Below are 27,941 nucleotides of genomic sequence, written 5' to 3' on the forward strand. Positions count from 1 at the left end.
ACAGCTCTCAGGTCCACGCTGCTCGGCTCTCACCCAGGGGCTCCGACTGCATGGGGCTGGAGGGCTCGGGATGGAGAGGGGCTTTGCTGTCAGTCCCTGCCAGGACAGGTGGGACAGGTGGGAATGGTGGAGCCGATTTTTTTTTTGTTTGTTTTTGGCTGTCCCAGTAAGATTTGCAGAGACCCACAAGATTTCTAAAATTATATATATATATATATATATATATATATATATATATATATGCAGAAATATAGCCAGGTTGGACCAAAAGGAACAGATATAGTGCTAAATAAAAAGAGGCTACTGGACTCCAAAATTCTACAGTAGGATTCAGGCTGAGAAAATTATTCCTTCTTCCTTCCCTCCTTCCCTCCCTCCCTCCTTCCCTCCCTTCTTCCCTTCCTTCCCTCCTTTATTTTCTAAACAGGTTGATTCTAAAGTTTATATAGACTAGGCAAGAAAATTCTGAAAAATGAAAGTGTTTAGGGGGACCAGACCCCCAAAATTATCATCTATAATATAAACAATATGTTTATAATATAACAATTAGACTACAGAGACTAGAAATTGGATACAAATACATGTATAAATGTAGTAGATCATCAAAGTGGCACTTTAAGTTGGTAGCAAAAATAAAGATTTTCAGTAAATGGTGTTAGAATAGTAAGGACTTATTTGGAAAAAAATAAGTTGGAGCCACACTTTACAGTATCATATGAGTAAAATTTAAGATGAATAAAATATTTAACTAAATAGAGAATTAAATCATAAAATTCCTACATGGCACAAGCCACTAAATAAAATCAAAAGGCAAACAAAAAATTGGGGGAAATATTTTTTAATCATTTAATAGATAAAAGGCTAATATCTCTAAAATACAAAAAGTTCTACAAATCAATACAATGTTAATAGCCTAAAATTTTTAAGTGGTTAAGGCCATTTAAGAAATTGTGTCCACAGGAAGAACTAAAGATGAATATGGAGCATATGTGAAGACAACCTCATTCATAAAAGGAAAGCTAATTAAAACTAACCTGAAATGTCATTTTACTACTTATTAATTGTGTGATGATCCATAAATTTGGTAACACACAGAGCAAAAAAACATGTGGGGAAACAGGCACTTCCATGTGTTGGTGGAAGTGTTCGTCGGTGTAGCCTCTGTGAAGGGCAATTTGACAATATCCAATTTCAAATATACATACTCTTGACCTGATACTTTGTTGTTCTGGGAATTTAAAATATATATATTCAAGATACACTGTTAAGGAAAAAAGAGGAAGTTTCACAATAATATGTACACTATGAAACTGTTCATATAAAACAGAAAAAGAATACACACACATATATAAAATACACATTTGCTTACATTTTAATAGCATTACTCAGGAGAATTATGCACAGAAGATTAGATTAGTGACTCTGGGAAGAGGAATTGTGTTGCAGAGGTAGAGGCAAGCAGGCAGACTATGAAAAGAATTTACCTTTTGAATTTGGAACCACATGAATATTTTACCTATTTTAAAAGTAAATTATGCCCTAGTTGGTTTGGCTCAGTGGATAAAGCATCGGCCCTTGGACTGAAGAGTGTTGGATTCTATTCCAGTCAAAGGCATGTACCTTGGTTGCAGGTTCCCTGGCCCTGGTTGGGGTGCATGTAGAAGGCAACCAATTGATGTGTCTCTCTCACATCAATGTTTCTCTCTGCCCTCCCTCCCGCTCCCTTCTACTCTCTCTAAAAATCAATGGAAAAAAATATCCTTGGGTGATGATTCACAACAACAACAAAAAGGTAAATTATAATACAATTCTAAGAATTCAAAAAACTCCAAATTTTAGAATAAGAGAGTTCAGTAAAGTTACAGCATACAACATCAATAGTAGTTTACACACTAGCAATAGCCAAATTGAAAACATAGGAGAAAAATTACCTCATTAATACTGGCAACAACAACAAAAATTAAGTATCACCTGTACCATGAAGAAAATAAAAAAATACTGAAGAATATTTTTAAAAAGACATAACAGATGGAGAGCTATACATTATTCATAGGTGCTAAGATCTAACAGTGGTTCTCAACCTTCCTAATGCTGCGACCTTTTAATACAGTTCCTCATGTTGTGGTGACCCCCAACCATAAAATTATTTTCGTTGCTATTTCTTTTTTAAAAATATATATTTTATTGATTTTTTACAGAGAGGAAGAGAGAGGGATAGAGAGAAACATCGATGAGAGAGAAACATTGATCAGCTGCCTCCTGCACAACCCCTACTGGGGATGTGCCCGCAACCAAGTCTGCAGGCCGACGCTCTATCCACTGAGCCAAACCAATCATGGCTCGTTGCTGTTTCATAACTTTAATTTTGCTACTGTTATGAATCATAATGTAAATATCTGATATGCAGGATGTATTTTCAGGGGTCGTGACCCATAGGTTGAGAACCACTGAAAAGATGTCAATTCCCATAAATTAACAAATGTAATGTCATTCTGATCAGAATCCCAACAAAGTTTTTCATGACACTTTACAAGAGAATGCAAAGATGTATATGTTGAGTAAAGGACAAGAATAGCTAAGATAAGTTTAAAGAAAAAGATGTGGAGACTACAAGGTGAGACTAGCCCTATCAGATATCAAAAGGTATGATAAAGCCACAGTAATTAAGACAGAACTTGATACAGAGATAGAGAACAATGCCATTGGAAACAAATGGAGAGCCCGCAAACAAACCCATATATACTATAGTAAAACCTGGTCTTAGCTAGGTTACTGAGGCTATCTTCTATGTATCAACAGCAGCATTTCAACTTTCTACTTTCATGTGGACATCTGGATATGACCTACTTACGTATCATCATCATCATCATCATCATCATCATCATCATCATCATCTCTTGGTTCTGGTTGTTCCTCATCTACTTCAATGCCAGAGGCCATTTCCACCGTCCCCTCATTTTCTTTAGGACGCCATTGTTTTAATGTTCTCACTGTTAAAGAAATGACAGAGAAATTAAATCATCCCAGTCAATACACCTGAAGAGGGGTATGTACCAAAAACCGTATATTGAACGTCAAACATAATGTTAAACCTTTTAAAGGTTTTAAAACAAATAAGACAGGGATGACAACTGACACCCCAACTATTATCAGCATTGTACTAAGCAAGTAGGCAACACAATAAGACAAGAAAAGTGAGAGGAAAAAGGATCAGTGATAAAGAGACAATACTCCCCACTTTGGGAGTAGATGCTTTGATTGTATAAAAATATGTTTTAATCTTGTGTTGTAATAACCTAAGAATTGCCAACATTATTGGACCACCCTATTCATCACTGTTTCTAGAAAATTAGTATTCAGCTCATTGTTAGCTTTAATCATTAATGTCTGCAAAGAAAACTCAAAACACATACATACACAACTTTATCTTTTTTGGTGGAGGGGGTGATTTATTGTTATTTTAAATGTAATTTTTTTCTTGAAAATGATCAGACTAGTACAATATTTTGTTTCCTTATGGCAATGCAGCGTCTCCTCAACAATTCTGTAAGATGTATTTTTATGCACCAATAGTAAGGAAAATGTTGCCAATAAAATGACACAATGTTTTCTTAACCTTAAGACCTCTTTTAGTACTTTCTAAGCATATATTTTTTATTTTATATTACTTTTTATACTCATAAAAAAATATATAAGTAAAACAAATTGGATAAGGTATAACTAAAATTCTTCACATTCAGAGTCTTACTCCTCTGAATTATTTATCCTTTTATGTATCAGTTAAACTTTTTTGGATCCTGATTCAAAGACACCATAATAAAACAATGAGACAAAGAATTTTGGATGACTTTTTTTTTAAGTCATTGATATTTGTGTTTTTAATGGTAAAAAAAATAACATAAATTTACCCACTCAATTTTTAAGTTAACAGTACAGTGTTATTAAATATAGGCATATTGTACTGTCTTGCATGACTGACACTTTATTCCCATTGTACAAGTCTCCATTTCTCCCTCCCTGGAGCCCTTGGAAACCACCATTCTACTTTCTGTTTCCATGAATTTCACTATTTCAGATACCTCATATAAGTGGGATCATGCAGTATTTGTCTTTTTGTGATTAACTTATTTCACTTAGCATAATGTCCTCAAGTTTCATCCATGTTGTAGCATATGATGAATTTTTTTTAAAAGCTGAATAACATTCTACTGTACATATACACCACCTTTTCTTTATCCGTGTATCCATTTAGATGGCTTCCACATCTTGGCTATTGTGAATAATGCTACAGTGAACATGGGTGTGCAAAAATATCTCTTTGAGGTCTTGTTTTCAATTTTTTTGGATATATACCCTGAAGAAGAATTGCTGGATCATCTGGTAGTTCTATTTTATTTATTATTTTTTAGGAATCTCCATACTATTTTCTATAATGGCTGCACTATTTTTTTTTTTTACTTTATTTTTTGGAGGGGTACCAAATTACCTTATTTGAAGGGAAGGTACAAATGAAAGAATGTAAGTGGATGATTTGGTACAACTCATAGCAAATGTAAAGGTAACTCCAACATGCAGATACTACTTTGGTGACCATGTCAGTCACCCCGTGGCTGTGGGAAATCAGCCTATGGCTTAACTCTCATCACTGTCTCCTAGGGTGTGCTTGTCAAAGAGATACTCAGCTGTGCCAAATTGGGGTGGGGGAGAAGGCATCTTGCACAACTTGGTTTTCACCTCCTCATTAAGTCTCATTGAAGTCATACAAATAGGGGTCGTTTTTGACAGTGGCCAGTTTGTGCAATTCCAATAGTAACTAATTCACACTTTTTTCCAAGTGTAATGCACATTCCATTGCATTTAGCCCATTCTCCTAGTCTGCATGATATCCTGAAGGAAGATTCACTAACTCTTTGGATCTGCGGCTTCATCAGTTTTTCAGCACGTTCCCCCTTCTCATGAGATTGGTAAAGAAAATATTTGACCAAGTTCTTTAAAGCCACATCTTCTCGGTCAAAGTAGTAAGACATGGGCAGGTAGATGTAGGGAGCATAGAGTTCCAGGTTGATCTGGTGGTTGCTGGAGGCCTCTTGATCCTGGTGGTAGTTCTGGCGCACCTGCAAGGGGGACGCCTGGCTGAGGAGAAGCAGCAGCAGAGGTGGCAGCTGAGAGCACTGGGACAGTGGGCTGGGGCTCTTGCAACGTCAGAGGGCACTGTGAGGAGGCTGGATATGAGTGGCTGGCTGGGACGGAGGAAGAATACCAAGCACTGCTGAAGCAGGAAACTCCAGCAACTCTCAGTGAAGACTATACGGCTGTACTATTTTACAATTTCACCAACAGTATGTACATAAGGTTTCCAATTATTCTACATCCTTGCCAATAATTATTATATTACTAGAGGTCCAATGCACGAAATTTGTGCAAGAGTAGGCCTTCCTTCCCCCAGCTGCCGGCACCGGCTTCCCTCTGGCACCCGGGACCCAGGCTTCCCTTGCAGCCCCAGCTTCATCTGGAAGGTCATCTGGAATGACGTCCAGAAGGACGTCCGGTCTAATTAGCATATTACACTTTTATTACTATAGACGGTTTTGATAGCAGCTATCTGAATGGGTGTGAGTTTGTGGTTTTGACTTTAAGGCCACATCTGGGAAAGTAGGGGAGGGAGGGGGTAAGGGAGGGAGATCAACTGAAGGACTTATATGCATACATATAAGCCAAACCAATGGACACAGACAGCAGGGGGATGAGAGCATGAGTGCGGGGGAGGGGGGAGGTTGGGGGTTAATGGGGGGATGAGGACACATTTGTAATACCTTAACCAATAAAGAAATTAAAGATTTAAAGGGGGGGGCGGAGACGGTGAATGTGCATCTCAGAATTGGTAAATTTAAGGAAACTGAGGCACAGAGGGTTGAGTGACTGACCTAAGATCACATGGTAATTAGTTGGAACCTGCATCAGAATCAGTATTCTCGGCCACAAGCAACACGCTTAAGGGGCAGACTCAGTGAGCACCAAAGCCCCACTGAAGCAAGTTCTGCCCCATAGGGGGTATCTCTTACACAGCAGCTCTGCTGTAGTTTCAGCTGGTCCTCACAGCCAATTGACCTGGAGGTCAACTCCTCCCAGTGATGCCAACAGTAATCAAGGCTCAACTACAACAAGAGTGTGTATACATCCCACACAGGGATGTACCTACATTGCCCAGATCAGGTGACTGGGGAGGCTGAGCCACTGAGCCCTATAGGATACCTACTACACAAGGCCACTCTACCAACTCCAGGAGACATAGCAGCTCTATGTAATACATAGAAACAAACACAGGGAAGCATCCAAAATGTGGAGATAAAGAAACATGTCACAAATGAAAGAAATGGAAGCAAGCAAACTACTGGATACAGAGTTCAAAGCAATGATTAGAAGGTTACTCAAGGATCTTAGTGAGAATGTCAAAGACATGAAAAAGGACCAGTCAGAAATTAAGCATACACTGACTGAAATAAAGAATAATTTACAGGGATTCAACAGTAGAGTAGAGGATTCCGAGTCCAATCAACTATTTGGTATATGAGGAAGCAAAAACACCCAATCTGATGAGCAAAAATAAAAATAATCCAAAATTATGAAGATAGTGTAAGGAGCCTCTGGAACAACTTCAAGGGTATCAAATTATGGGGGTGCTAGGAGAAGAGACAGAGGAAGAACTTGAAAACCTATTTGAAGAAATAATGACTGGAAACTTTCCCTACCTGGTGAAAGAAATAGACTTACAAGTCCAGGAAGCACAGAGAGTCCAGTCCTAAACAAGAGGAACCCAAAGACACATCATAATCAAAATGCCAAAGGTTAAAGACAAAGAGAGAATCTTGAAAGCAGCAAGAAAAAACAGTTAGTTACCTACAAGGGAGTGTCCATACGACTGTCAGCTGATTTCTCAACAGAAACTTTGCAGGCCAGAAGGGAGTGGCAATAAATATTCAAAGTGATGAATAGCAAGGACCTACAACCAAGATTACTCTACTCAGCAAAGCTCTCATTTAGAATTGAGGGTAAGATAAAGAGCTTCACAGACAAGAAAAAGCTAAAGGAATCATCACCACCAAACCAGTATTACATGAAATGTTGAACGGTATTCTTTAGGAAGAGGAAGAAGGAGCAGGAGGAGGAGGAGGAAGAGAAGGAGGAGAAGGTATAAGACATATGAATAATAAAATAGCAATAAATGCATATCTATCAACAATTGAATCTAAAAATCAAAATAAACAAGAAATCTAATGAACAAAATAAACTGGTAAATAAAATAGAATCAGGGGCATGGAATCATGGAACAGACTGAGGAACCTCAGAGGAAAGGGAAAAAGAATAAGCAAAGATCTTACCTATGGACACAAACAATAGGGTGGTGAAGGCCTGGGGCAGGGCGAGAACCGGGTGGAAGGGGACAAGGAGGAGAAAAAAAGGGACATCTGTAATACTCTCAACAATAAAGATTTAAAAAAAAAAAATCTACTATATTCCAAACCCCTTTCACAGCCCCATCTGGTGGTTGATGGGAAAGTAGGAAGGGAAGGGTAACTGACAATAAAACAAAATGACACATAAATTTAATGTTTTTTAACTTAAAATAAAACATAATGACTGAAAAGAAATTTCAGTAATCCCATCACTCTGAGAAGCATGTTTTTTTCCTGCCAGCCATTTTTCTAGACATGTATGTAACAATAAATAAATAAATTGTAAAAAGAAAAAGCAAAACCTAATGACTGAAACGGGCAGGAGGTTGCATCAGAGTGCAATCTTACATGAGAGATTATTTTGGCAAAAGGAGGGAGGAATATTTGCTAATAGAGAAGTGCTAGTAGCTTCGGCATTGGCAGGGGCCTTTTGGGAGAGGGGCCTTCTAATCTTTAAGGTGCTCAGTGTCTGCAGAGCCTGGGTTCTCTCCTGAGGAAAGGGGGTGTATTTTGCAGGATTTTAAGCTGAGACGTGATCCATTTTAGGAGGATTATCTGGCAGGGATGCTGAGCGTGAGCTGAAGGAAGAAAAGATGACGAGGGACAAGAAGTCAAGATTCCTGCATGGATAGGAAAATGAGATAAGACCAAGAGAGTTAGAGACTGAAAGAGCAAAGCAGAGCCAGAGTGGGGGTGATGTCAGCAGGTTACAAAAGAAAACACCTGCATTTTGCTCTGCCACCTTTGGAGCAAGTTCGTATTTCTAATCCTACTTGTTAGATGAATTGCTCGTGTATGCCTAATGTAAAACTGTCCATGGGAAAATACAATAAGTTCATGTGTTAATTAATTTGGCACGATAAATCAAAAGAAGAGTTTTCTGTAATTCTCTCCAAGAATCATAGGGGAAAACATATGAGACATCATAACCACCAAGTATGTCTCCATCTCAGTGCCATGAAAAATGGGAAGCATCCTCCACTGGCCTGGGGCCCGAGCCTTTGGTTTCCAGGCCAAGCCCGGCCTACTCAATACTCCCTCAGGCCACCTCCAGCCTTATCCTGGGAGACAACAGTTTACCCCAGGTCATGTGCGAAGGGAGTAGATAAGCAGATAATTAACATGCAGTTTGTAGTTTGAAAGCACTACTCTTCCTTCTCTTCAGTTTCAAACAGCAGTATGTCACCTGGGATGAGCCATAATGCCAAATCCTAGATTTTAGTCAAACAGGTTTTCTCAGTCTCCAACACAGGCCTGTGTGTCTCTGCAAGGCCTCCCTACCTGCAGTGTCCCCTTTTTCTTGTCTCATTCAAATCTTGTGTTTAAGATCTCAATTTTCACATAGATTTCACAAAGATTGTGACATTTGGGTTTCACAAGCTGGCAGACTCACTCTTCATTAATAATCGGGTAACTTGCATTATGCTTAGTGTTGTATATATTTCTGTATTGTTCTTTAACTTTGTGAGCATTTACCAGCCTCGGTTACTATCTGGCTTGTTTCCATGCCTCCTTGACGCCACAAGCTTGCACCTCTGCTACACCAGGTCCCACCTGTGCAGAGGCCCCTTGTTTGATACCTTCCTGCCCCCAATCACTTCTCTTTTAACAGTTTACACCTGCTCACCTGATAGAGGACAAATTCCCATTGTGATAGGAATTCCCTCAAACTTTAGGTTGGTTTCCCTTAAACACAAGCATAAACTTGCTAAAAACAGGAGGCAAAAACCCAAAAGCCAAAACATTATACATATTAAGATGTATTTTTATTGCCCATAAAATCATAATTTGAGTCCATAGCTGAATAGTGAATAGCTGTCAGAAATAAACTGACTTAGTTTAAAGCTAACCAACACTCTCTCGTCATCTACAAAGCCGATAGACCTCCTTACTTAACTTTTCGTCAATTGTCAACTGATCCCATTAAACAAAATTACCCCACTCTTATCCAGAGTTCAGGTCTTTTGTTAATGGCATTTGGAACAGGCTCGTACAAAGCAAATCAGCTTCTGAAAGGGCTGAGGCAGCGTCCTGATTCTCTCTCCAGGCTAAAGGTTCTTTTATCCCCTTTCTGCATTTACAAGTCTTTGATAGACTTCCCCAGGGGACTGGTTATGTTCTTAAAAATAAAATACATACCAACTTCTCCTTCTTTGGCAGAAAATGAGCTACTTGTTAGATGTGCTGCTGCCAAAAGATTCATTAAAGTTTCTGGAGCTTCATGCCGCCACTGTTTCCTATTTTCTGGAATGCCACTGATTGCCATCACTTGGCCATCTGAAGAGGAGACTGTGTTATTAAAAAGAAAACACTTCTTCATTTGAGTTTTTATAAAATCACAGAATGTTGTTAGAACCTCAGAGGTAAGCTCATCCCATCACTCACTTTATTAGTAAGAAAACTGAGATATAGAAAAGTTTAGTGACCTTTGTAACATAGATGGTGGTTAGGAGAGTCACTTTTTGCTCTATTCTATTTGCTTATTTTTTTTTATTAGATTTCCCTCTTATTGAATCATTTACTTAGAATGGATTAAATTATACATTTGCAAGCCTTTTCTTGAAAGTTTAATGAATTCAGTATTTTGTAATAGTATAAATATGTCAGTTCATACTCTTACAATTACTAATTTCAGTGATATACTTACATACTTTAACTTATAACATGGTAATAAATTTTAGCTGTTCCCCGGCCCCAAGAACATAGGAAATAAGTTATAAAAATCTTTACCACCTATAAAGGTAACACCTGGAATTTGCTGTAAACCTCTCCTAAGGAAAGACTATGCCAGAGCTCAAATGTAAATGAGGAATTTTGATTGAAAGTTTCATCACATACTAAACACTCCTAACATTTAAATAACACATTGGTTTACAAAGCAATTTTAAATGTTATCTTTGCACTGTTACCTCTCTAAATCTTGTGGGTAACTATTATTTTAATTCCAATTTTATTGATTAAAAAACAACCCTTCAAGAAATTGTAGCAAAGTTATTGGCTAGCATTTGAAGGCAAATCAAGTTGCCTGCCCTTTCGTGCAGTACATTCTCTCTCACTGTGAGGAAGGAAGAATTCTGGATCATTCCTCACTTACTTTCTCATGGCGATGATAGTCAATTGTCTGGGGCCGTGGTCAACAAACTGCAGCTCGCGAGCCACATGCGGCTCTTTGGCCCCTTGAGTGTGGCTCTTCCATAAAATACCGACTTCTGCGCATGGGCCACGAAGTTTCAATCGCACTGTACATGCGTGCCCACACGTGGTATTTTGTGGAAGAGCCACACTAGCCACAACATTCCCATAAGCCAAAACCTAATCCAGAGCAAGGCCCTAATGCTCTTCAATTCTATGCAGGCCGAGAGAGGTGAGGAAGCTGCAGAAGAAAAGTCTGAACCTAGCAGAGGGTGGTTAATTGGGCTTAAGGAAAGAGACCATCTCCATAACATAAAAGTGCAAAGTGAAGCAAATGCTGATGTAGAGGCTTCAGCAAGTTATCCAGAAGTTCTAGCCATGGTAATTAATGACGATGGCTACTTTAAACAAAAGATTTTCAATGTAGACTGAAAACAACAAGAACAAAACAGCATGTGAAACTGAACTTTTGAACCTGATGCAGTTCCTGGAACTGGCTGTGCATCACTGAACTCTCTTATTAAAACGTAAAATTTTTACCTAGCAATAGACATAAGCAATTGATCAGGTATGGCATAATCTAAGCCTGCTTGCTAGCACCAATCACAGCTCTTTCAAAACAACTTAGGTAATCCTTTTAAAAAGCATTTTGGACTCAGAACACATGTTTGTGCCTCTTTTCTTTGGTTCATGACACCTCTGTGACTTTGAGGTCTCCTCCATCTTTGAGAGTCCCTACCACCTAGCACAGTCTGTGGCACAAGGGAGATTACCAAGAAGAAGCCTGCTGAATTAAATAAATATTTTTCCAGATGGATATAAGGAAAAGTGTGTTATTCTAGGAAGTGGAAGTTGAGCCAAGCCAGGGTGTTTAAATGCTGACACCGTCATGTATGGATCCCATCATCGGTGGAAGGAAAGGGGGTGCTGGGTAGGAAAGGTGGGTAACCACAGGATCAGGCCACTCAGTGTCAAATAATACTATATGGAATGGACTGTATCCTACAGGTATTATCAGAACAAAACAAAAAAATTTGAGTAGGGTAATAATATGATAAGATAACTAGCAATCACTTGGAGAACAGAAGGGAAATACTAGAGAAAAGGAGAACACATGGCCAACTCGGCAAGGGGAAGAGAAAAGGAAAATATAACAGCATATATTGAGCACCTAGCATGTGCCAGGCACTTTATATACCACATTTCTCACAATAAGCCTACGTGGCCGGTACTATCACCCCTGGTCCTAGGAGGAGACCGAGATGCAGAGGGTTTGAGGAACTTGTAAAAGGCCACACAATCAGAAAGTGGCAGTGCCAGCTGGGACTGAAGCTCCTGCTTGTCTCCAAAACCCACACATTTTCTACCACACACACTGCTCAGAGATGACAGGGCCCTACACCAGCGGCAGAGTGGATGAAGAAGGAGGAGCTCACCATAGACATTTTAGAGTAGAAACCACCCAGAGTAGCAGGAACCGTCAGTCTGGGGGCAGTGTTACCCAAAGTAAAGGATCATGAGAAGGAAATGTGCACAAGTTTGACTGCACACACGCTGAGATTGAGATGCTAGGGGGACTTGTCCAGGGAGCTTTCCAGCAGATAATGCAAAACATGGATGCACGTGGAGCTGCTGGCTGGGAGAACTGAAGCTGAAGGAGTGGATGAAACTGCCCAAGGAGACAGTATGGATGGAGCAAGAGAGGAGGGCTAAGTCTCAGGGAGCTTGGACCCCGAGGGGTAGGCAGAGGCAGTGGAGCCAGGTCGCTGCCCAGCTCAGGGAGAGCAAGGGGACAGGTGACAGTGCAGGAGAGAGTTTGAGATGGATTGATAACAAAACAGTTCCTTCTCATCTACAGCTTTTAAGGTACACGTACCTGCTTCTGAGCAGAGTTTTTCCAGTGCTTCATCTGTGTAATCCTCATGCTCCTTTATACATTTATTTTCCTTAAGCTTCATGCCATCCTCAAAGGTCAAAGTTTCATTTAGCGTGTCTATGGCCTAAAGCAATCCATAGTGTTTCAAGAGAAATAAGCCATATTTAGAAACAAAGTGTTTGTGTTCCCAGCAATAATTTTATCAAGATATATAGCAAATATTTAATATGTCTATATTGAACAAATAAGTCAGTAAAGTTTTAAAAGTGGAACTATGTTGGAACAAGATAGAAACAAGAATGTTTTAATTTCTTTGCCTTGTCAATAGTGACAAGCACTAATCATATGGCAACTTACTTTTATCCAGACTTCCTATCTTCTATAATATCCTACTGTACTTCATTTTACAGAATTCTCAAGGTTATTTGCTTCACGCCCTGTTTTAAGTATACAACATTCCTAATTGGGTCCCCAAAACTGCTCCTAATACATACCCCATAATCAATACAAAAAATGATCACTGTGTTTCAAGCATATATCAAAACATAGTATAATAAAGGATGAACACTCTGGTAGATAAAACTTTTTTTATTCCATTCTTTTATCCTAGCAGGTCAGCGTTAGTGCCTCACTTCACAGAAGCACTCCTCAGGTTGCAGCCCAGAAACAGACCCATATCTGCTCCCCTATGATACTCACAGCTCTGGGACACTTAGAGACCTAATGGTTAAATAGGGGTGAGTGCTAATTGTTACCACTCTAACGAAGTCTCATGTAGCAAATGCTAGTAAAACTCTGAAAGATAGGTGGAGCCCAGAGGGTTTTTAGGGCAGTGAAAATACTTGGCATGATATTACAATGGTGGATACATGTAATTATCTATTTGTCCAAACACATAGCATGTACAATCCCAAGAGTGAACCCCGGTGTCACTGTAGATTAATCAGTTGTAACGTATGTTCCACTCCTGTGGGGGATGTTGATGGTAGGGGAGGCTGTGCATTTGTGGGAGCAGCGATATGTGGAAAATCTCTGTCTGTACCTTCCACTCAACTTTGCCATGACTGCTCTACAACATGAAAGTCTATTAAAAAAATACTGGTCCTTCACCACACACACACACAAATCAGAAAGAAATTATAACATTAAAAATGTTAAGCTGATGAAGAACATGAAAGAAAGAAATTGGCTATCAGGTATTAAATAGAACATATATACACATACTTAACTTTTGGTACTTTAAAAAGCAAATTGAGAGAAGGTGAAATGGAAACACAAATCAGTTGATTTTGATATCTGTTCGCAGGTCTAGTAAAAAGTGAGATTGAAAAAGATGTTGAACTCAAGTAATAAAATGAAGTTTGAGTTTACTGTAATTGTGCATTTATTGCTGTATCAGCTTTACCCAAAGACCAGTGTAAAGACCTGAAATAAATGTGTATGGTTTCAGGGTACCTGCTCAATTTTTTAAGCAAGTATATTAGTTGTTGACTATGTATTATGTCTTCTATTTTAATTATGCTATGATTAAAAGTTAATATAGGAAAATAAATACTTTATAAAAGAAAAATAAATTAAGTTGAAATGGTCCATGTAAGGGAATAACCTCAAGTACAAAAAGAATGTCAAGATGAAGTATTTTGGAACACTTATTTGAACACCAGAGATCCTTCTAGGAAGATTTAAGAAAATTCTTCTCCCCCCATGAAAAAATGTCATGAAACATGCTACTAAGATACTCATTTTCTCATGCCTACTAATGGAAATAAGTACTTAATGACATACCTTTTCCTCTTCAAGAATATTTTCATCAGAAATACATTTGTCTAAATTAATTTCAAACTTTACTCCTCTCTAGAAGAAAGCAAGAAAAAAATCTTAGTTTAGCAATCCAATAAAAACCTTCAAATTATAACTCCCTATTTGACATTATAGATACTTAAAACCAATAGTATAACATTACAAAATAAAGCAATTCTATAAACTAGTAGGAGGAAAATCCTATAGGCAATCCTGATTGTGCCCCCAGCCAGCTTCTTAATATGAAACCAAAGACTAAATGTTTATTACCTTAGCTTTATATTTTTGTTCTGGAATTTTACTTTCCTTTATATTCTGAAGTTTAATTTTTTTCAAGTCTCTTTCAATATCCTGAAAGTTTAGAGAAAAATTAACATATACCATTTAATATTGATCAAACAATTACATTTTCACTAGAGGCTCAGTGCACAAAATTCGTGCACTGGTAGGGTCCCTAGCTGCTGTTGGATGCCAGTCGGGGCCTCCCTCCCTTCCCCCAGCTACCTGCCAACACCAGGGCCTCCCTCCCTTCCCCTGGCTGGCCCACCCGCTGGTTGAACTCCTGGAAGAACTCCAGTCAAGGGGACAATTTGCATACTACACTTTTATTATATAGGATTCCATCTGAAATCACAGCATGGTATGTTTACATTATTTAATTTCTGGATTGAATCTTATGATTGATTTGAAAATAAAAACATGCCTTTACTAATAATTCACTAAAACTTGGGGGAGTGTCCATTAACTCAAAATATTAATACACTTAGCACTGACATTGCAATGTGTACAACCTAATTTAATTAAAAAATGTAATTTTGACTACAGGATCCTTTCCTGAAGAGTTTTATGATCTTAATAAGGAAAACAAGAAAGGTACATAGCTCATTACAGTATAAACAAAGGAGAGGGCTATAAACTTTGACAAGAATTTCAAAGATAGTTGAGAGGCGAACTGTAAATACTGAGCTTTTCCAGGGTTCAGCCCTAGGGCCTCTGCTCCTTTCTTCCTCAGTACAAGAGGGTTTAAGTAATTCCTATGGATATAAGAGCTATCTTTATGCAATGATTCTTAAACGTGAATCTTCAGGCTTGATCTTTCCTCCCCTCTGAGGTTCAGACTCACATATTCAACTGCCTACTTAGCATCATCTTCAATTCAATATTCATTCCACAAATCATACTGAGCACCCACTATGGCCAGACACTGTCCAATGGGCTAGTGCAGTGAATGTGACTGAAAATTCCTTGCTGACATAGAACTTACTGGAGTAAGATTGGTAATAAATGAATTAACAAAGTAACAGCATAATTTCAAAAAGTGTTAAGTGCCCTAAAGCAGTGGTTGCCAACTGGTGGTCCATGGACCATGTGGTGGTCTGTGGGGTCCGAAAGGTTGGCAACTGCTGCCCTAAAGGAAATAAAATAGGGTAATGGCATAGAGTAGGGGTGAGAGCAATGCAGGAAAAGGCTACTGCTGTTTGCTTTAAGCCTTAGAATGAAGTAGGACCTTGGCATATGAAGGTCTGGGAAAAGCATATTCCGTCAGAGGGAGCAGGAGGGCAAAGGCCCCAAAGCAGGTATGCAATCTCAGATCTTCTCTAATCAACATGTCCAATTTAACATGTCCAATGGGAACTATATGTTTTTTTATATTTTTAATTGATGAGAGAGAGAGAGAGAGAGAGAGAGAGAGAGAGAGAGAGAGAGAGAGAGATTGAGATCTGAGAGGGAGACATGGATCAGCTGCCTCCTGCACACTCCCCACTGGAGATTGAGCCCACAACCCAGGCATGTGGCCTGCCTGGGAATCAAACCAGCAACCTTTCAGTGCCTGGGACAGCACCCAACCAACTGAGCCACGCTGGCCAGGGCCAAAGGGATTTCTTCATTGCCCCTCACCACAAGCCCACTCCCTACTCTCTTCCCCATTTTAGGAAGTGGTTCTATCCCATTCAAGCCAGAAATTTATGACTCTCCGTGGTGGCTCTGTGTGTGTATTGTTAATGCCGTCTTCTCTCCACTAGTGCACAGCATGTCTCCATCATCTCTCCCTTAGAATCGACTACTGCTTCATCTATATTACCACAGCCTTTGTATGTACTTCACTAAAGCATGTATCAGTTTGAATCATTATTAATTGTTTGCCCTGCTACCTTGGGAAGGGGTTTTTCTGCCTTGAAGTATTATGAACTCTGAAACAGGACTGTGACTTTGTATTTTACTTATATTTGTGAAGGTGGTTGTCTAATTTGATTGTGTAGTCTGGTTGTCTCAACTGTACATGTATCATATTGCTTTATTTTCCTTAAAATACAACTACCTTAGACTCCTAAGTCCCATTTACCTCATTGGGTGCAAATTCAACCTCAGTCCACTTTAGATCTCTCTGGCATCATGTGAAGGTCCCAGGGTCTTTCACAAAAGAAAACATTCAAGGAGGCCGTCAGCCTTCACTCAACACTGCCCTAACTCACCTGCCCTAACTCACCTGCCCTAACTCACCTGCCCTAACTCACCTGCCCTAACTCACCTGTCCTAACTCACCTGCCCTAACTCACCTGCCCTAACTCACCTGTCCTAACTCACCTGCCCTAACTCACCTGCCCTAACTCAAGCTCAGAGGCACCTTGAAGAAAAAGGTAAAAGACCTCCCAGAAGAAGAGAAAAAAAACTCTCAAGAGCCATTTGACAATTCATCTCTGACCAGTTCTCTACTCTCTCCAAAAATGTAAAGTTGAAACAGAAGTTAACCAATGTGTCTGAGACCCTGACTTCAATACCATCCAGAAAGCTGAACTCTCATACATTCACAAGAGCAGTTCTGAAACTTGGCTGCACACTCAATCACCCAGTCAACTTCTGAAAACAGGATGCCTGGGCCCGCCCCAGACCAGGCACTGGAGTTTTTAGATATTTTCCCACATGATTATACTACACTATAAGGGGCAAGGATCACCAGGCTAGGGAAAACTCACTGGGAAACATATAGATGTCTAATAATAACCATCACCTGCACAGGTGCTTCTTCCTCGGGTGTCTCTCGGTGGGTGGACAGGTTATTCTTCTTCACCAGGTAGGTCTTATGACTTATTTTTGAGTCTTCCTTTAACACAAATTAAACACAATCAACAAGATTGATTCTGCGTCAGTTTTGAAGGCTATTGAATGAACCTTGGCCAGGGTTTAAATGGGATCTAGTGAGGAAATGCTTTCCACCCGCTGTCCCAGGGACGAACAATGGTGTGGCTGGATAAAGATCTGTTTATGGCTCCTTTTCCCCATGGCTGCCTTGGTCTTCCCCATTCCCCACGTGCTTATTTCATGGTCTCTCTAGAAATGTCCACTCTCCATCTTTCCTTGACTCAGGTTTTCTATCACAGACCTACTTTAAAAGTAAAGCTGACAATGGTATAAGGCTTCCCACTATCAACCAAGCCTCTGCTCTGAAGAGAACCACCTCCAACCTGTAGTCTTCCATTTGGACCTTTGCATGGTCTTTCAGAATGCCTCCTCCTTAGCCCTGCCTCTCTGAACTCTACTCCTTCTCACACCCAATTTAGGCTCCACCTTTCCTCTTCCATGAAAACCCTCAGGCTGCTCATTCTTCCTCCTATGCACTTACAGAGCTTAACTATATTCAGTCTTATTCAAAAACTGCCTTATACATGTGTGTCTTATCTTTCCAACTATTTATGAGTAGAAGAGCATATGCTAGAAAGAGCAGAGGTTTTAGAATCAGGTATTTATTTAGTTTGCCTTGTGTGGATGAGGTACTTAACTTTTCCGTATAGGGAGTAAATGAGATAAAGCATGTGAAGCTCTAGTACAGTGTTTCTCAACCTTCCTACTGCCGCAACCCTTTAATACAGTTCCTCATGTTGTGGTGACCCCAAACCATAAAATTATTTTCGTTGCTACTTCATAACTGTAATTTTGCTACTATTATGAATCGTCATGTAAATATCTGATATGCAGGATGTATTTTCATTGTTACAAATTGAACATAATTAAAGCATAGTGATTAATCACAAAAACAATATGTAATTATATATGTGTTTTCCGGTGGTCTTAGGCGACCCCTGAGAAAGGGTCGTGACCCACAGGCTGAGAACCGCTGCTCTAGGACATACGACTGAATTGTACCAAATGCTCATTTCACCAGTATTAATTCATCTAAGGCACTCAGGGGTGGGGGAGATGGGAAGAGAAAGATCAATTTCAGCAGCAGTGTGATGGTTTACTCAATGAGTATGCAGCCCAAGATGGGAGCCCAGCTGTGTCTTGTCTAGTCTCAGTGCCCATAGGCCTCTCATAGGAGAAGCATTCCTGAGCACAGAGGGTATTTCTAGTATTTAAATACCATGTATTTTTTATATAACATGGTCTCCAAACACAGGCCAACTATTTCATTAGGAGTTCTACTGAAAAAGCAGTGACCTAAAAGATGAAAGAATGAGTTTCCAATGTGATTCCTTTAGGGATTTTCAAGAATCATCTCAACTGCACAGAATTCAATAAATGCTGGTCTTTTTTCCACCCTATGGGCATGAACTTACTTAATGCATCTAATCCAGTTCTGGTGTAGTGTGGCTGCCCAGTCAATAATTATTGACTAATTCATGAGAGAAACAATTAACAAGCATTTTTCATAATCACCCTTCCTAACTGAGAATGTCAGATGCCCTCATCACCTGTGTAGCCTGAAGTAAACCACAACAAAGCAAAGCTTCAATAAGATCTGACAATTTTCCTATTTAAAAGTGTGCATGGTAAAAAGTTATCTTTTCTATGAAATCATTACTTTTAACACCTGCTCAATTTAGTTAGCTCAAAATCAATAATACAATGTTTCTTTTAGGAGAATGAACTTATTTACCTCTTGTTCACTCCCCATCTTTTTTCTAATTTCTTTCATGTCATTGTGGTACTGTTGGCGTATTTCTTCTAACTGCTTCCAATATTCCTAGAAAGCAATCCCAATCCACAAATTTTAAATGTCTGTGAACAACTTAACAAAATAATCTCTATACAACCTACAGTTTTAAAATGTGGGATATATACCCAAGAAAACAGAAACACCAATCAGAAAGGATATATGCACCCCTATGTTCACAGCAGCACAATTTACCATAGCTAAGATCTGGAAACAGCCTAAGTGCCCATCAGTAGATGAATGGATTAGAAAACTGTGGTACATCTACACAATAGAATACTATGCTGCTGTAAAAAAGAAGGAATTCTTACTATTTGCAACAGCATGGGTGGAACTGGAGAGCATTATGCTAAGTGAAATAAGCCAGTCAATAAAGGAAAAATACCACATGATCTCACTTATTTATGGATAATTAAGACCATTATAGACTGATGAGCAAAGATAGATACAGAGGCAGAGCAACATTGAACAGACTGTCAAACTACAGCGGGAAGGCTGGGGAGGGTTGAGGGGGTGGGTAAGAGATCAACCGAAGGACTTGTATGCATGCATATAAGCATAACCAATGGACACAAGACACTGGGGGGTATGGGAGGCTAGGGGAAGGTCAAGGGGAGAAAAAAAAAGGAGACATATATAATACTCTTTGTAATACTTTAAGCAATAAAACAATTAAAAAAATAAATTAAATAAAATGTGGGATATATAATCAGAATTAGAAAACCTGTTGCTCCTAAGGATGATAGCCACCTTACATTTTGGCTGTGGTACTTCACTCCCTGTGATACATAATCTCAATTACTTTATATACCCTATTTTTATATACAATCCTGTTACGGGTAGAATTTTCTCCCCCAGAAAAGCTATGTTGGAATCCTAATTCCCAGTACCTAAGAATGTGACCTTATTTGGTAGAGCATCATTGCAGACATAATTAGCTAAGCTAAGATGTGGTCACACCGGAGTAGAGTGGGCCCCCAATCCAGTATGACTGCTGTCCTTTTAAGAAGGTGGCCATACAAAGACACACACATGGAAAACGCCATGTGACAATGGCAGAGAATGAAGATATGCAGTTGTAAGCCAAGGATTGCCAAAGATTGCTGACAAACCACTAGGATCTAGGAAGAGGCGAAGAAGGGTTCCCCTAGAGCAGTGTTTCCCAACCTTCTGGCCCTTTAAATACAGTTCCTCATGTTGTGACCCAACCATAAAATTATTTTCGTTGCTACTTCATAACTGTAATGTTGCTACTGTTATGAAATGTAATATAAATATCTGATATCCAGGATGGTCTTAGGCGACCCCTGTGAAAGGGTCGTTCGACCGCCAAAGGGGTCGCGACCCACTGGTTGAGAACCCCTGCCCTTGATGTTCCTGAGGCAACTTGGACCTGCCAACATCTTGATTTTGAACTTCTAGCCTCCAGAACTGTGAGGCAATGAATTTCTGTTGTACTAAACCACCCTGTTTGCTGTGCTTTAAGGCAGCCCTAGGTAACTAATACAAATTTCAAAACTGTTAATGATGGCAGTTACTTTATCAATCCCAAGTAAAAAGCCTTTAGGAACTTAGCTATGTTGTATTCTCAGAAAAGGTGAAATATGTCTCTCTGTAGCTCCTAAAATCACCAGCATGGTGCTTCACACAAGGCTGTCCAACAAGTATTTGTGCAGCAGGCTCTCTCAGGCATGTACCGTACACAGTACAAAAGCCAATGATATAAGTACAAGGGTGGCCCTGGAATCAGACTGTTTTTAACCTGTTCCTTCATTTTGTTTCTCCTGAATGGCAACTCCTGGAATGTAGGCTCTTCTCCATTACTTCTTAGCTCTTGTCTCCTGTCATTTGGCTCAGCAGAAGATGGACGAAGACCCTATTATTTGAATGAAATCATTTATAAAACATACTTGCATTAGGAAACATATTCTGATCTGAGCTTGACCTTTCTCTTTAAACAATTAAACTCATATTTGAGAGTTTTTTAGAGTGAGCAGCAAAATTTTCTTAAGTACAAAACATTAAAAAATTAGAGAAAATTAATAAAACCATTTGTGTTGTTTATCCAAGGCAATCAATATTTTATGCTACCATATGAAATATCTAGATTCATTTTCTGAACTGGAAAATTATAATTGTTAAATTAAAATTCATTAAAAGTTTAGCAACCCCTAGAGCATGAGATTAGGGGAATAGAACTGGGCCTTTAAGAAGAAGTTCAAAATAAGAACGATACAAATAGAATGCATATCCAACCTCCCTCAACCCCAAAATTTTAACACTATACTTAATAATGAATGCTAACTTTCAATTCAAATAAAAAATAATAGTCACTTTTTTAAAATGTGTAGAATTCTAATAAAATAGAATCAAAGAACTGCAACACAGAAGGGGAGCTTGAAGCTCATCTACTCCACAACTATCATTTATAGAATAGGAAATGGAGGCTCAGAGAGGTTGCATGACCTGCCTAAGATTACACAGCAAATGATAGAGCCAGGTAAGAAACCAGGATTCCCAGGCCCTGATTCAAGCCTATTCCCATTATTCTTCTTTAAGCTATTAAAAACTAAAGAAGGTGGAGGGTAGTCTTGATCTTTTATATGGAATGAACTTTGACTTAAGGATTCATTAATATTTATGAACAGAGACACTATTAGGAAATTCCTGATTGCCTCTTATATTTGGTATTTTACTCACCAATTGCTTTTCTACTTTCAACTTATATTGCTGAGCTTCAAATTTCCTCTGAAGGTATTCAGCAGGCCTTAGGAAATAAAAATGTTCAGCTTGAGTGGAAATTTTAACTAGTCTTAGTCACCGATTTGACAAGTAGACTTTTAACTTAATAATGAGATTCACAATTCACCTCTGACTTGAAGTTCTGAGTTCAAGAGGTAGCTCAAAGTTTCAGAATGTATACATTGAAAAGAAGATCTTTGGAAACAAAAGGAAAGGGCTATAAAGAGAATAGGAGAAAATAAAACAGAAAACTATTCTGACCCAGAAGGACTGGAATCTGTTCTTCTACAGTTCATAATATGTTAGAGGGGGGAAAACACAGCCATATCAGGACCTTCTCATGCTCTGTGCAGGCCTCTAATCTACAGCCTGTCACCCCTTATCTGACTGGTGGCTGCTGATATGTTTCCCACACTACACTCTGAGCTCCTTGGGAGCAGGATAGTGTCCCATCACTTTACCTCCACTCCTCATGCTGGCATACAAATCCGTAATGAATAAAAAATGAGGCTTTACTGTCTCTCACAATGTTTAAGGCAGGGGTCCTCAAACTACGGCCCGCGGGCCACATGCAAATACAAATACTGTATTTGTTCCCGTTTTGTTTTTTTTACTTCAAAATAAGATATGTGCAGTGTGCATAGGAATTTGTTCACAGTTGTTTTTTTTTAAACTATAGTCCGGCCCTCCAACGGTCTGAGGGACAGTGAACTGGCCCCCTGTTTAAAAAGTTTGAGGACCCCTGATTTAAGGTATTTTTCCAGCACAATTTTGATCAACCCATTTTTAAGTTTATATCGACCTATGTTCTCTATATATTTATCTTTTTTTGCAAAATTTCCTGCTAAGAATTTCTGTAATTACTGATGCTAAATAAAAACTACCACATTTCAGATCATAGTATAAACTACGTGATAAAGTTCTTTGGAACACCGGTAAATTCTAGGGCTCCAAAACCAGAACTATCATTTCAGAAATAACTCCTTTGGGAACATCATGATGAGCAGTCCCCAGTTTATGAAGAGTCAAGATAATAAGTCAGCCATTTAGAAATATGATGAAATGGCAGGCTTATTTAGGTCTCTGGGCCTTCGTTCCTCATATGTAAAATGGGCACGATACTATTTCAGAGGAATTGATATGAGGATGAGAGTAGGTTAGGTCTGTACAGGTGTCTGGCCAGTGTCTGACACTTATAATGCTGAAATCAAATGAGGTTAATGTGTAGCTTCATGTCTCTCAGGAACCTAAGTGGTGGGCATAACAATATTTTCATGAGAAAAACTATTCAGTCACCCAGGAGCTGTCCAAAATACATTCTCTATATTTCTCTGTCTCTCGCATAAAGAGGAAGTAAGAAGAGAGAAGAAGAAGAAGAAGACGAGTGGCAGGAGAGAGAGAGGAGGGAGAAGAAGAAGAAGAAGAAGAAGAAGAAGAAGGAAGAAGAAGAGGAAGAAGAAGAGGTGAAGAAGAAGAGGAAGAGGAGAAGAAGAAGAAGAGGGAGAAGAAGAAGAAGAAGACGAGGGCGAAGACAGTAGAAGTATAAAGGACGAGAAGAAGAAGAAGAGGAAGAGGGGAAGAGGAAGAAGAGAGGAAGAGAAGAAGAGGGAGGAGAGAGATGTAGGAGAAGAAAGAAGACGCTAAGGGAGAAGCAAGAGGAAAAGACGAGGAAGTGTCCTCCTCTTTCTTCGCCTCCTCCTCTTCCTCCTCCTCCTTTTCTCCTTCTTCTTCTTCCTCCTCCTCCTCTTCCTCCTCCTCTTCCTCCTCCTCTTCCTTCTCTCCTCTCCTCTTTCTCCTCCCTCCTACTCCTCTCCTCTTTCTCCTCCTCCTCCTCCTTCTCCTCCTCCTCCTCCTCTCCTCCTCCTCCTCTTCTCCTCCTCCTCCTCCTCCTCCTCCTCCTCTTTCTCCTCTCTTCTTCTTCCTCCTCCTCCTCCTCCTCCTCCTCCTCCTCCTCCTCCTCTTCCTCCTCCTCTTCCTCCTCCTCCTCTTTCTCCTCCTCCTCTTCCTCCTCCTCCTCCTCTTTCTCCTCCTCCTCTTTCTCCTCCTCCTCCTCTTCCTCCTCCTCTTCCTTCTTCTCACTCTCTCTCACACACACACACACCCCAGCCCTACACAAATTCCTCTTTCTCCAGACAAGTATATCAACACTTGATTCCCATGGAATCAGAACTCAGAGAGTGAGAAAGCTAGAAGTGAGAGCCTGGAATAACAAATAGTAGAGGGTTACTAGTCAAGTCATCAGAGGGGCATCCTGGGTTACTGTAGGATGGGGCATATTATGGGCAGCAGTATTCAGGAAAGAGAAGAATTTTTCTACCATGTTATGTGAAAGTTTGAGAGATTAAACTATCTATAATAAAATAATTGATAGTTTCACAGCTCTCATATCTGGGCAAAGGGTAGAAGACATTTTTCCTGTGGCTGGGAAAGGGCAAGGGATATTGTGGTGGCACCTATGTAAAATACTTATTAGTTGAGTCCTATATGAATTTTATAATTTGAACTAGTGGAACACACAACTTTTGATAATCATGGAGGTCATTGAAAATGTGTTATTAAGATGTGTAAAATTATAACAGCAACCAATATATTTTAAAATTAAACATGTACTTTTCCCATAGTTACTCTTTTCATTAATTATCTGATGGGCCTACCATCACGTAATCTTGTATTTTTCATTATTCATCCAATATTTCAACAATAGTTAATGACCACAGTTACCAAAAGTTAGCAATTTCTCACCCTTGAAAGAAAAAAAAATGTGATGGTAAGACCATTTTTTAAAAAATGACTGAGGTCTTCAGGACTGTGGATGGGTATCAATTACTCTGAACACAGGAACACTGAAATTGGTGTGAAATAAAGAATAGAAAATATTGTAGATATGCAAAAATTTGTTCTGGAACAAACTCTTTGAAAGGCTTCCATAACGGCCATTTAATTGTATTATTTTCTTTGTAATACATCCATATTCTGAAAAAAATCCCAAAAATATAAATGCTGAATGAAATATATCTTAATTTCTAATATGTCTCAAATGATAATTTAATTATAAGTCAATCATTAATGATGAATATTAATAACCTTTTTGGAATATGATACATATACAACTATCGTCATGAGTTCCAGGCAGTGAAATTTACTACAAAGAAGAAAAAATATTAAAAATCCAAGAGTAGAAATTTTTGCCCATAGTTAAATGGCTACTTGAGTAAGAAGATAAGCTACATCAGACTTGGATGAAAAGGGGTTAAGGAATTATTGCAGTAGTCACTTTATAAATGTCTAATCATTATGTTGTACACCTGAAATTAATATAATATTTTATGTCAAATGTAATTGAAAAACATTTTAATAAAAATGAAAAAATAAATAAAAACAGTCAAGGGAACTGAGAATTAAGTATTTGAAATGAAGAGTTTGGAAGTTCTTGGATTATTTATTTTAGGAGAATTTAGAAGGATTACAGAGTAAAGAATGTTGATATATTAAGACGTTTTCAGAGGACCAAAGTTTAAATTAGACAATCACATTACCATTGGCCTGGTGATTGACTGCTGCTTTCTTCCTGACTACAATTCTCCTTAACTCTGGTATCTTCATGAGGAACACAGTGGTAATGTGGTTCATGATATCTCTTCCTTAACAAGTCAAGTTGAGCATAGTAATAATCATAATGGCCACACACTCCAGCATGTTTGGGCCTATCTACCATTTTTATCTGAGGGATTAATAAGAAAAGAAAATTTTAAAAATACAAATCTATAATAATTGAAAGTTTGATAGTGACCATAATTAAGACAAGGCATTGAACGTACATTTTGTTGTTTTTGCTCTGGAATTGTTTCCAGATTAAAATAATTTTAGAATCTCCAAATCCTAAAATTAAAAAATATTTTATCCAGCTGGTAGAGGCAGGTCTCAGGGTTCCTTGGGACTTTTGCTGACTTGCCCTGTGCCCAGAGCTGGTAAAGCCACCCTTGGTGTGTAGTTTAATCCTTCCCACTCATGCCCAGGCCCAGTAGAGTGAGCCAAAAACTGTAGATTGCTTTGTAGCTCCAAATAGGTGAATCAAGGCCAGTCATAGGCAGTGTCTGACATTGGCCTGCACCAAAATCCCCCCCCCCCAATAGGCCCCAGAACTAATAAACCCAGTGGCCACCTTTAGACAACATCAGATCAGGATACAATTAGCTTCACAAGTGGCATATCCAAAGGGAGATCTCGACAGGCACTGAACCTGCTGAAGCAAATTCTGCTCTGTAGAGAGAAATCAGCATCTGCACAGCAGTTCACACACTCTGTTGGGGGTTCATCCTCACAGTCAACAAGACTGAAGGTCGACCCCATGCATGAAGGGGTCAATAGCAATCAAGACTCAATTACAACAGGAGGGCCCACATAACCCACACAAGGGACAATCCTGGAGCACCCAGCACAGGTGATCAAGGAAATTGCATCACTGGGTCCCATAGGACACCTACTACATGAGGCCACCCTACTAAGACTGGGAGTCATGGTAGATATACCTAGTAGATAGAAATAAACACAAGGAAAGAGCCAAAATAGGGAGACAAAAAGCATGCCCCAAATGAAAGAACAGGATACATCTCTAGAAAAAGAGCTAAATGAAATAGAGGCAAGCAATTGACCAGATATAGAGTTTTAAAAAATGTCTATAAGGCCCTGGCTGGTGTGGCTCAGTTGGTTGGGCATCATCCAATGCATCGAAGGGATGCCAATTCACTTTGCAGTCAGAGCACATGCCTGGGTTGCAGGCTTGACCCCCAGTAGGGGGCATGCCAAAGGCAGCCGAACGATATTTCTCTCTCACATCAATGTTTTTCTCTCTCCCTCTCCCTTCCTCTCTCTCTCTAAAAAATCAGTCAAAACATATATTTTTTTAAATGGTTATAAGGCTGCTCAAAGAAGTTAGAACTACAGCAGCATAAAAAAGACCTAGAAGCCATAAAAAAGAACTAATCAGAAATGAAGAATACAATATCTGGAATGATGAATAGGCAAGAAGGAAAAAAAAAACAGTAGGTTGGATGAAGCAAAGGATCAAAATAGTGATTTGGAAGACAAGGTAGCAGAACACACATAATCAGAGCAGCAAAAAGAAAAAAGATGTTTAAAAATGAGGACAGTTTAAGGGACATTTGGGACAACAGTAAGCATACCAGCATCCACATCACAGGGATACCAGAAAGAGAAGAGAGTGAGCAAGGGATCAAGAATTTATTTGAAGAAATAATGACAGAAAACTTCCCTAAACTGGTGGAGGAAAAAGACATACAATTCCAGGAAGCACAGAGAGTTCCAAACAAGATGACCCCAAAGAGGCTCACACTAAGATACGTCATAATTAAAATGGCAAAGGTTAAAGACAAAGAGAGAATCTTAAAAGCAGCAAGAGAAAGGTAATTCATTGCCTACAGGGGAGCTCCCATGCATGACTGTCAGCTGTTTTCTCAACAGAAACATTTCAGGCCAGAAAGGATTGGCATGAAATATTCAAAGTGACGAAAATCAAGGACCTACAAGTAAGGCTACTTTACCCAGCAAGGCTATAATTTAAAATTGAAAGATTGCCGGGAGCCAGTCCATGCTTGCTGTTTCAAGGGACCTGACATATATGGCATACTGTTCTTAATATGTTTGCTCACCTTCTTGGCACTATGTGTTTTAACCAAGGTCACCTCTCTGAGAAAGGTTGTTTCCCCAGGTAGGGATTTTCCCCTGAAGTTAGGGAGGGAATAAAACCTCTTAACTAAGTGCCAGGAGGGTAATTAATCACTTTAACTACGAACAATCATGCTTAAGCTACATAATCTTTACTCCCTGGAATGGAAATAAGAAACACCCTAACCTTTGGAATAGAGATTGATAGGATTGGAATCAACTGGTATAAATACAGATGTAACAAGACAACAGGAGAACAGAACTTAGAAGACAGAACCAAGAGAGACAGAACCTAGGCACAGAACCTACACAGAACGTT

At 39.2% G+C, this 27,941-nt stretch overlaps 1 protein-coding gene and 1 pseudogene across 1 annotated transcript in view; both read right to left on the reverse strand.

The window, feature by feature from the left end:
- Positions 1 to 27,941, reverse strand: part of NEK5 (NIMA related kinase 5) — a 72,908-nt gene that overhangs the window by 4,721 nt on the left and 40,246 nt on the right. The window contains exons 11-20 of the mRNA XM_036301481.1: positions 25,474 to 25,658; positions 21,896 to 21,962; positions 20,958 to 21,071; positions 19,139 to 19,225; positions 17,273 to 17,365; positions 14,533 to 14,613; positions 14,248 to 14,316; positions 12,463 to 12,586; positions 9,594 to 9,743; positions 2,852 to 2,990 (exon numbers count right to left, since the gene is read on the reverse strand). Coding sequence (XP_036157374.1) covers positions 2,852 to 2,990; positions 9,594 to 9,743; positions 12,463 to 12,586; positions 14,248 to 14,316; positions 14,533 to 14,613; positions 17,273 to 17,365; positions 19,139 to 19,225; positions 20,958 to 21,071; positions 21,896 to 21,962; positions 25,474 to 25,658 — 1,109 coding nt within the window. The remainder of the gene's footprint in view (positions 1 to 2,851; positions 2,991 to 9,593; positions 9,744 to 12,462; positions 12,587 to 14,247; positions 14,317 to 14,532; positions 14,614 to 17,272; positions 17,366 to 19,138; positions 19,226 to 20,957; positions 21,072 to 21,895; positions 21,963 to 25,473; positions 25,659 to 27,941) is intronic.
- On the reverse strand, positions 4,633 to 8,654 carry LOC118649659 (annotated as a pseudogene).

This window comes from Myotis myotis, unplaced genomic scaffold, assembly GCF_014108235.1.
Source record: "Myotis myotis isolate mMyoMyo1 unplaced genomic scaffold, mMyoMyo1.p scaffold_m19_p_3, whole genome shotgun sequence".
Lineage (NCBI taxonomy): Eukaryota > Metazoa > Chordata > Mammalia > Chiroptera > Vespertilionidae > Myotis > Myotis myotis.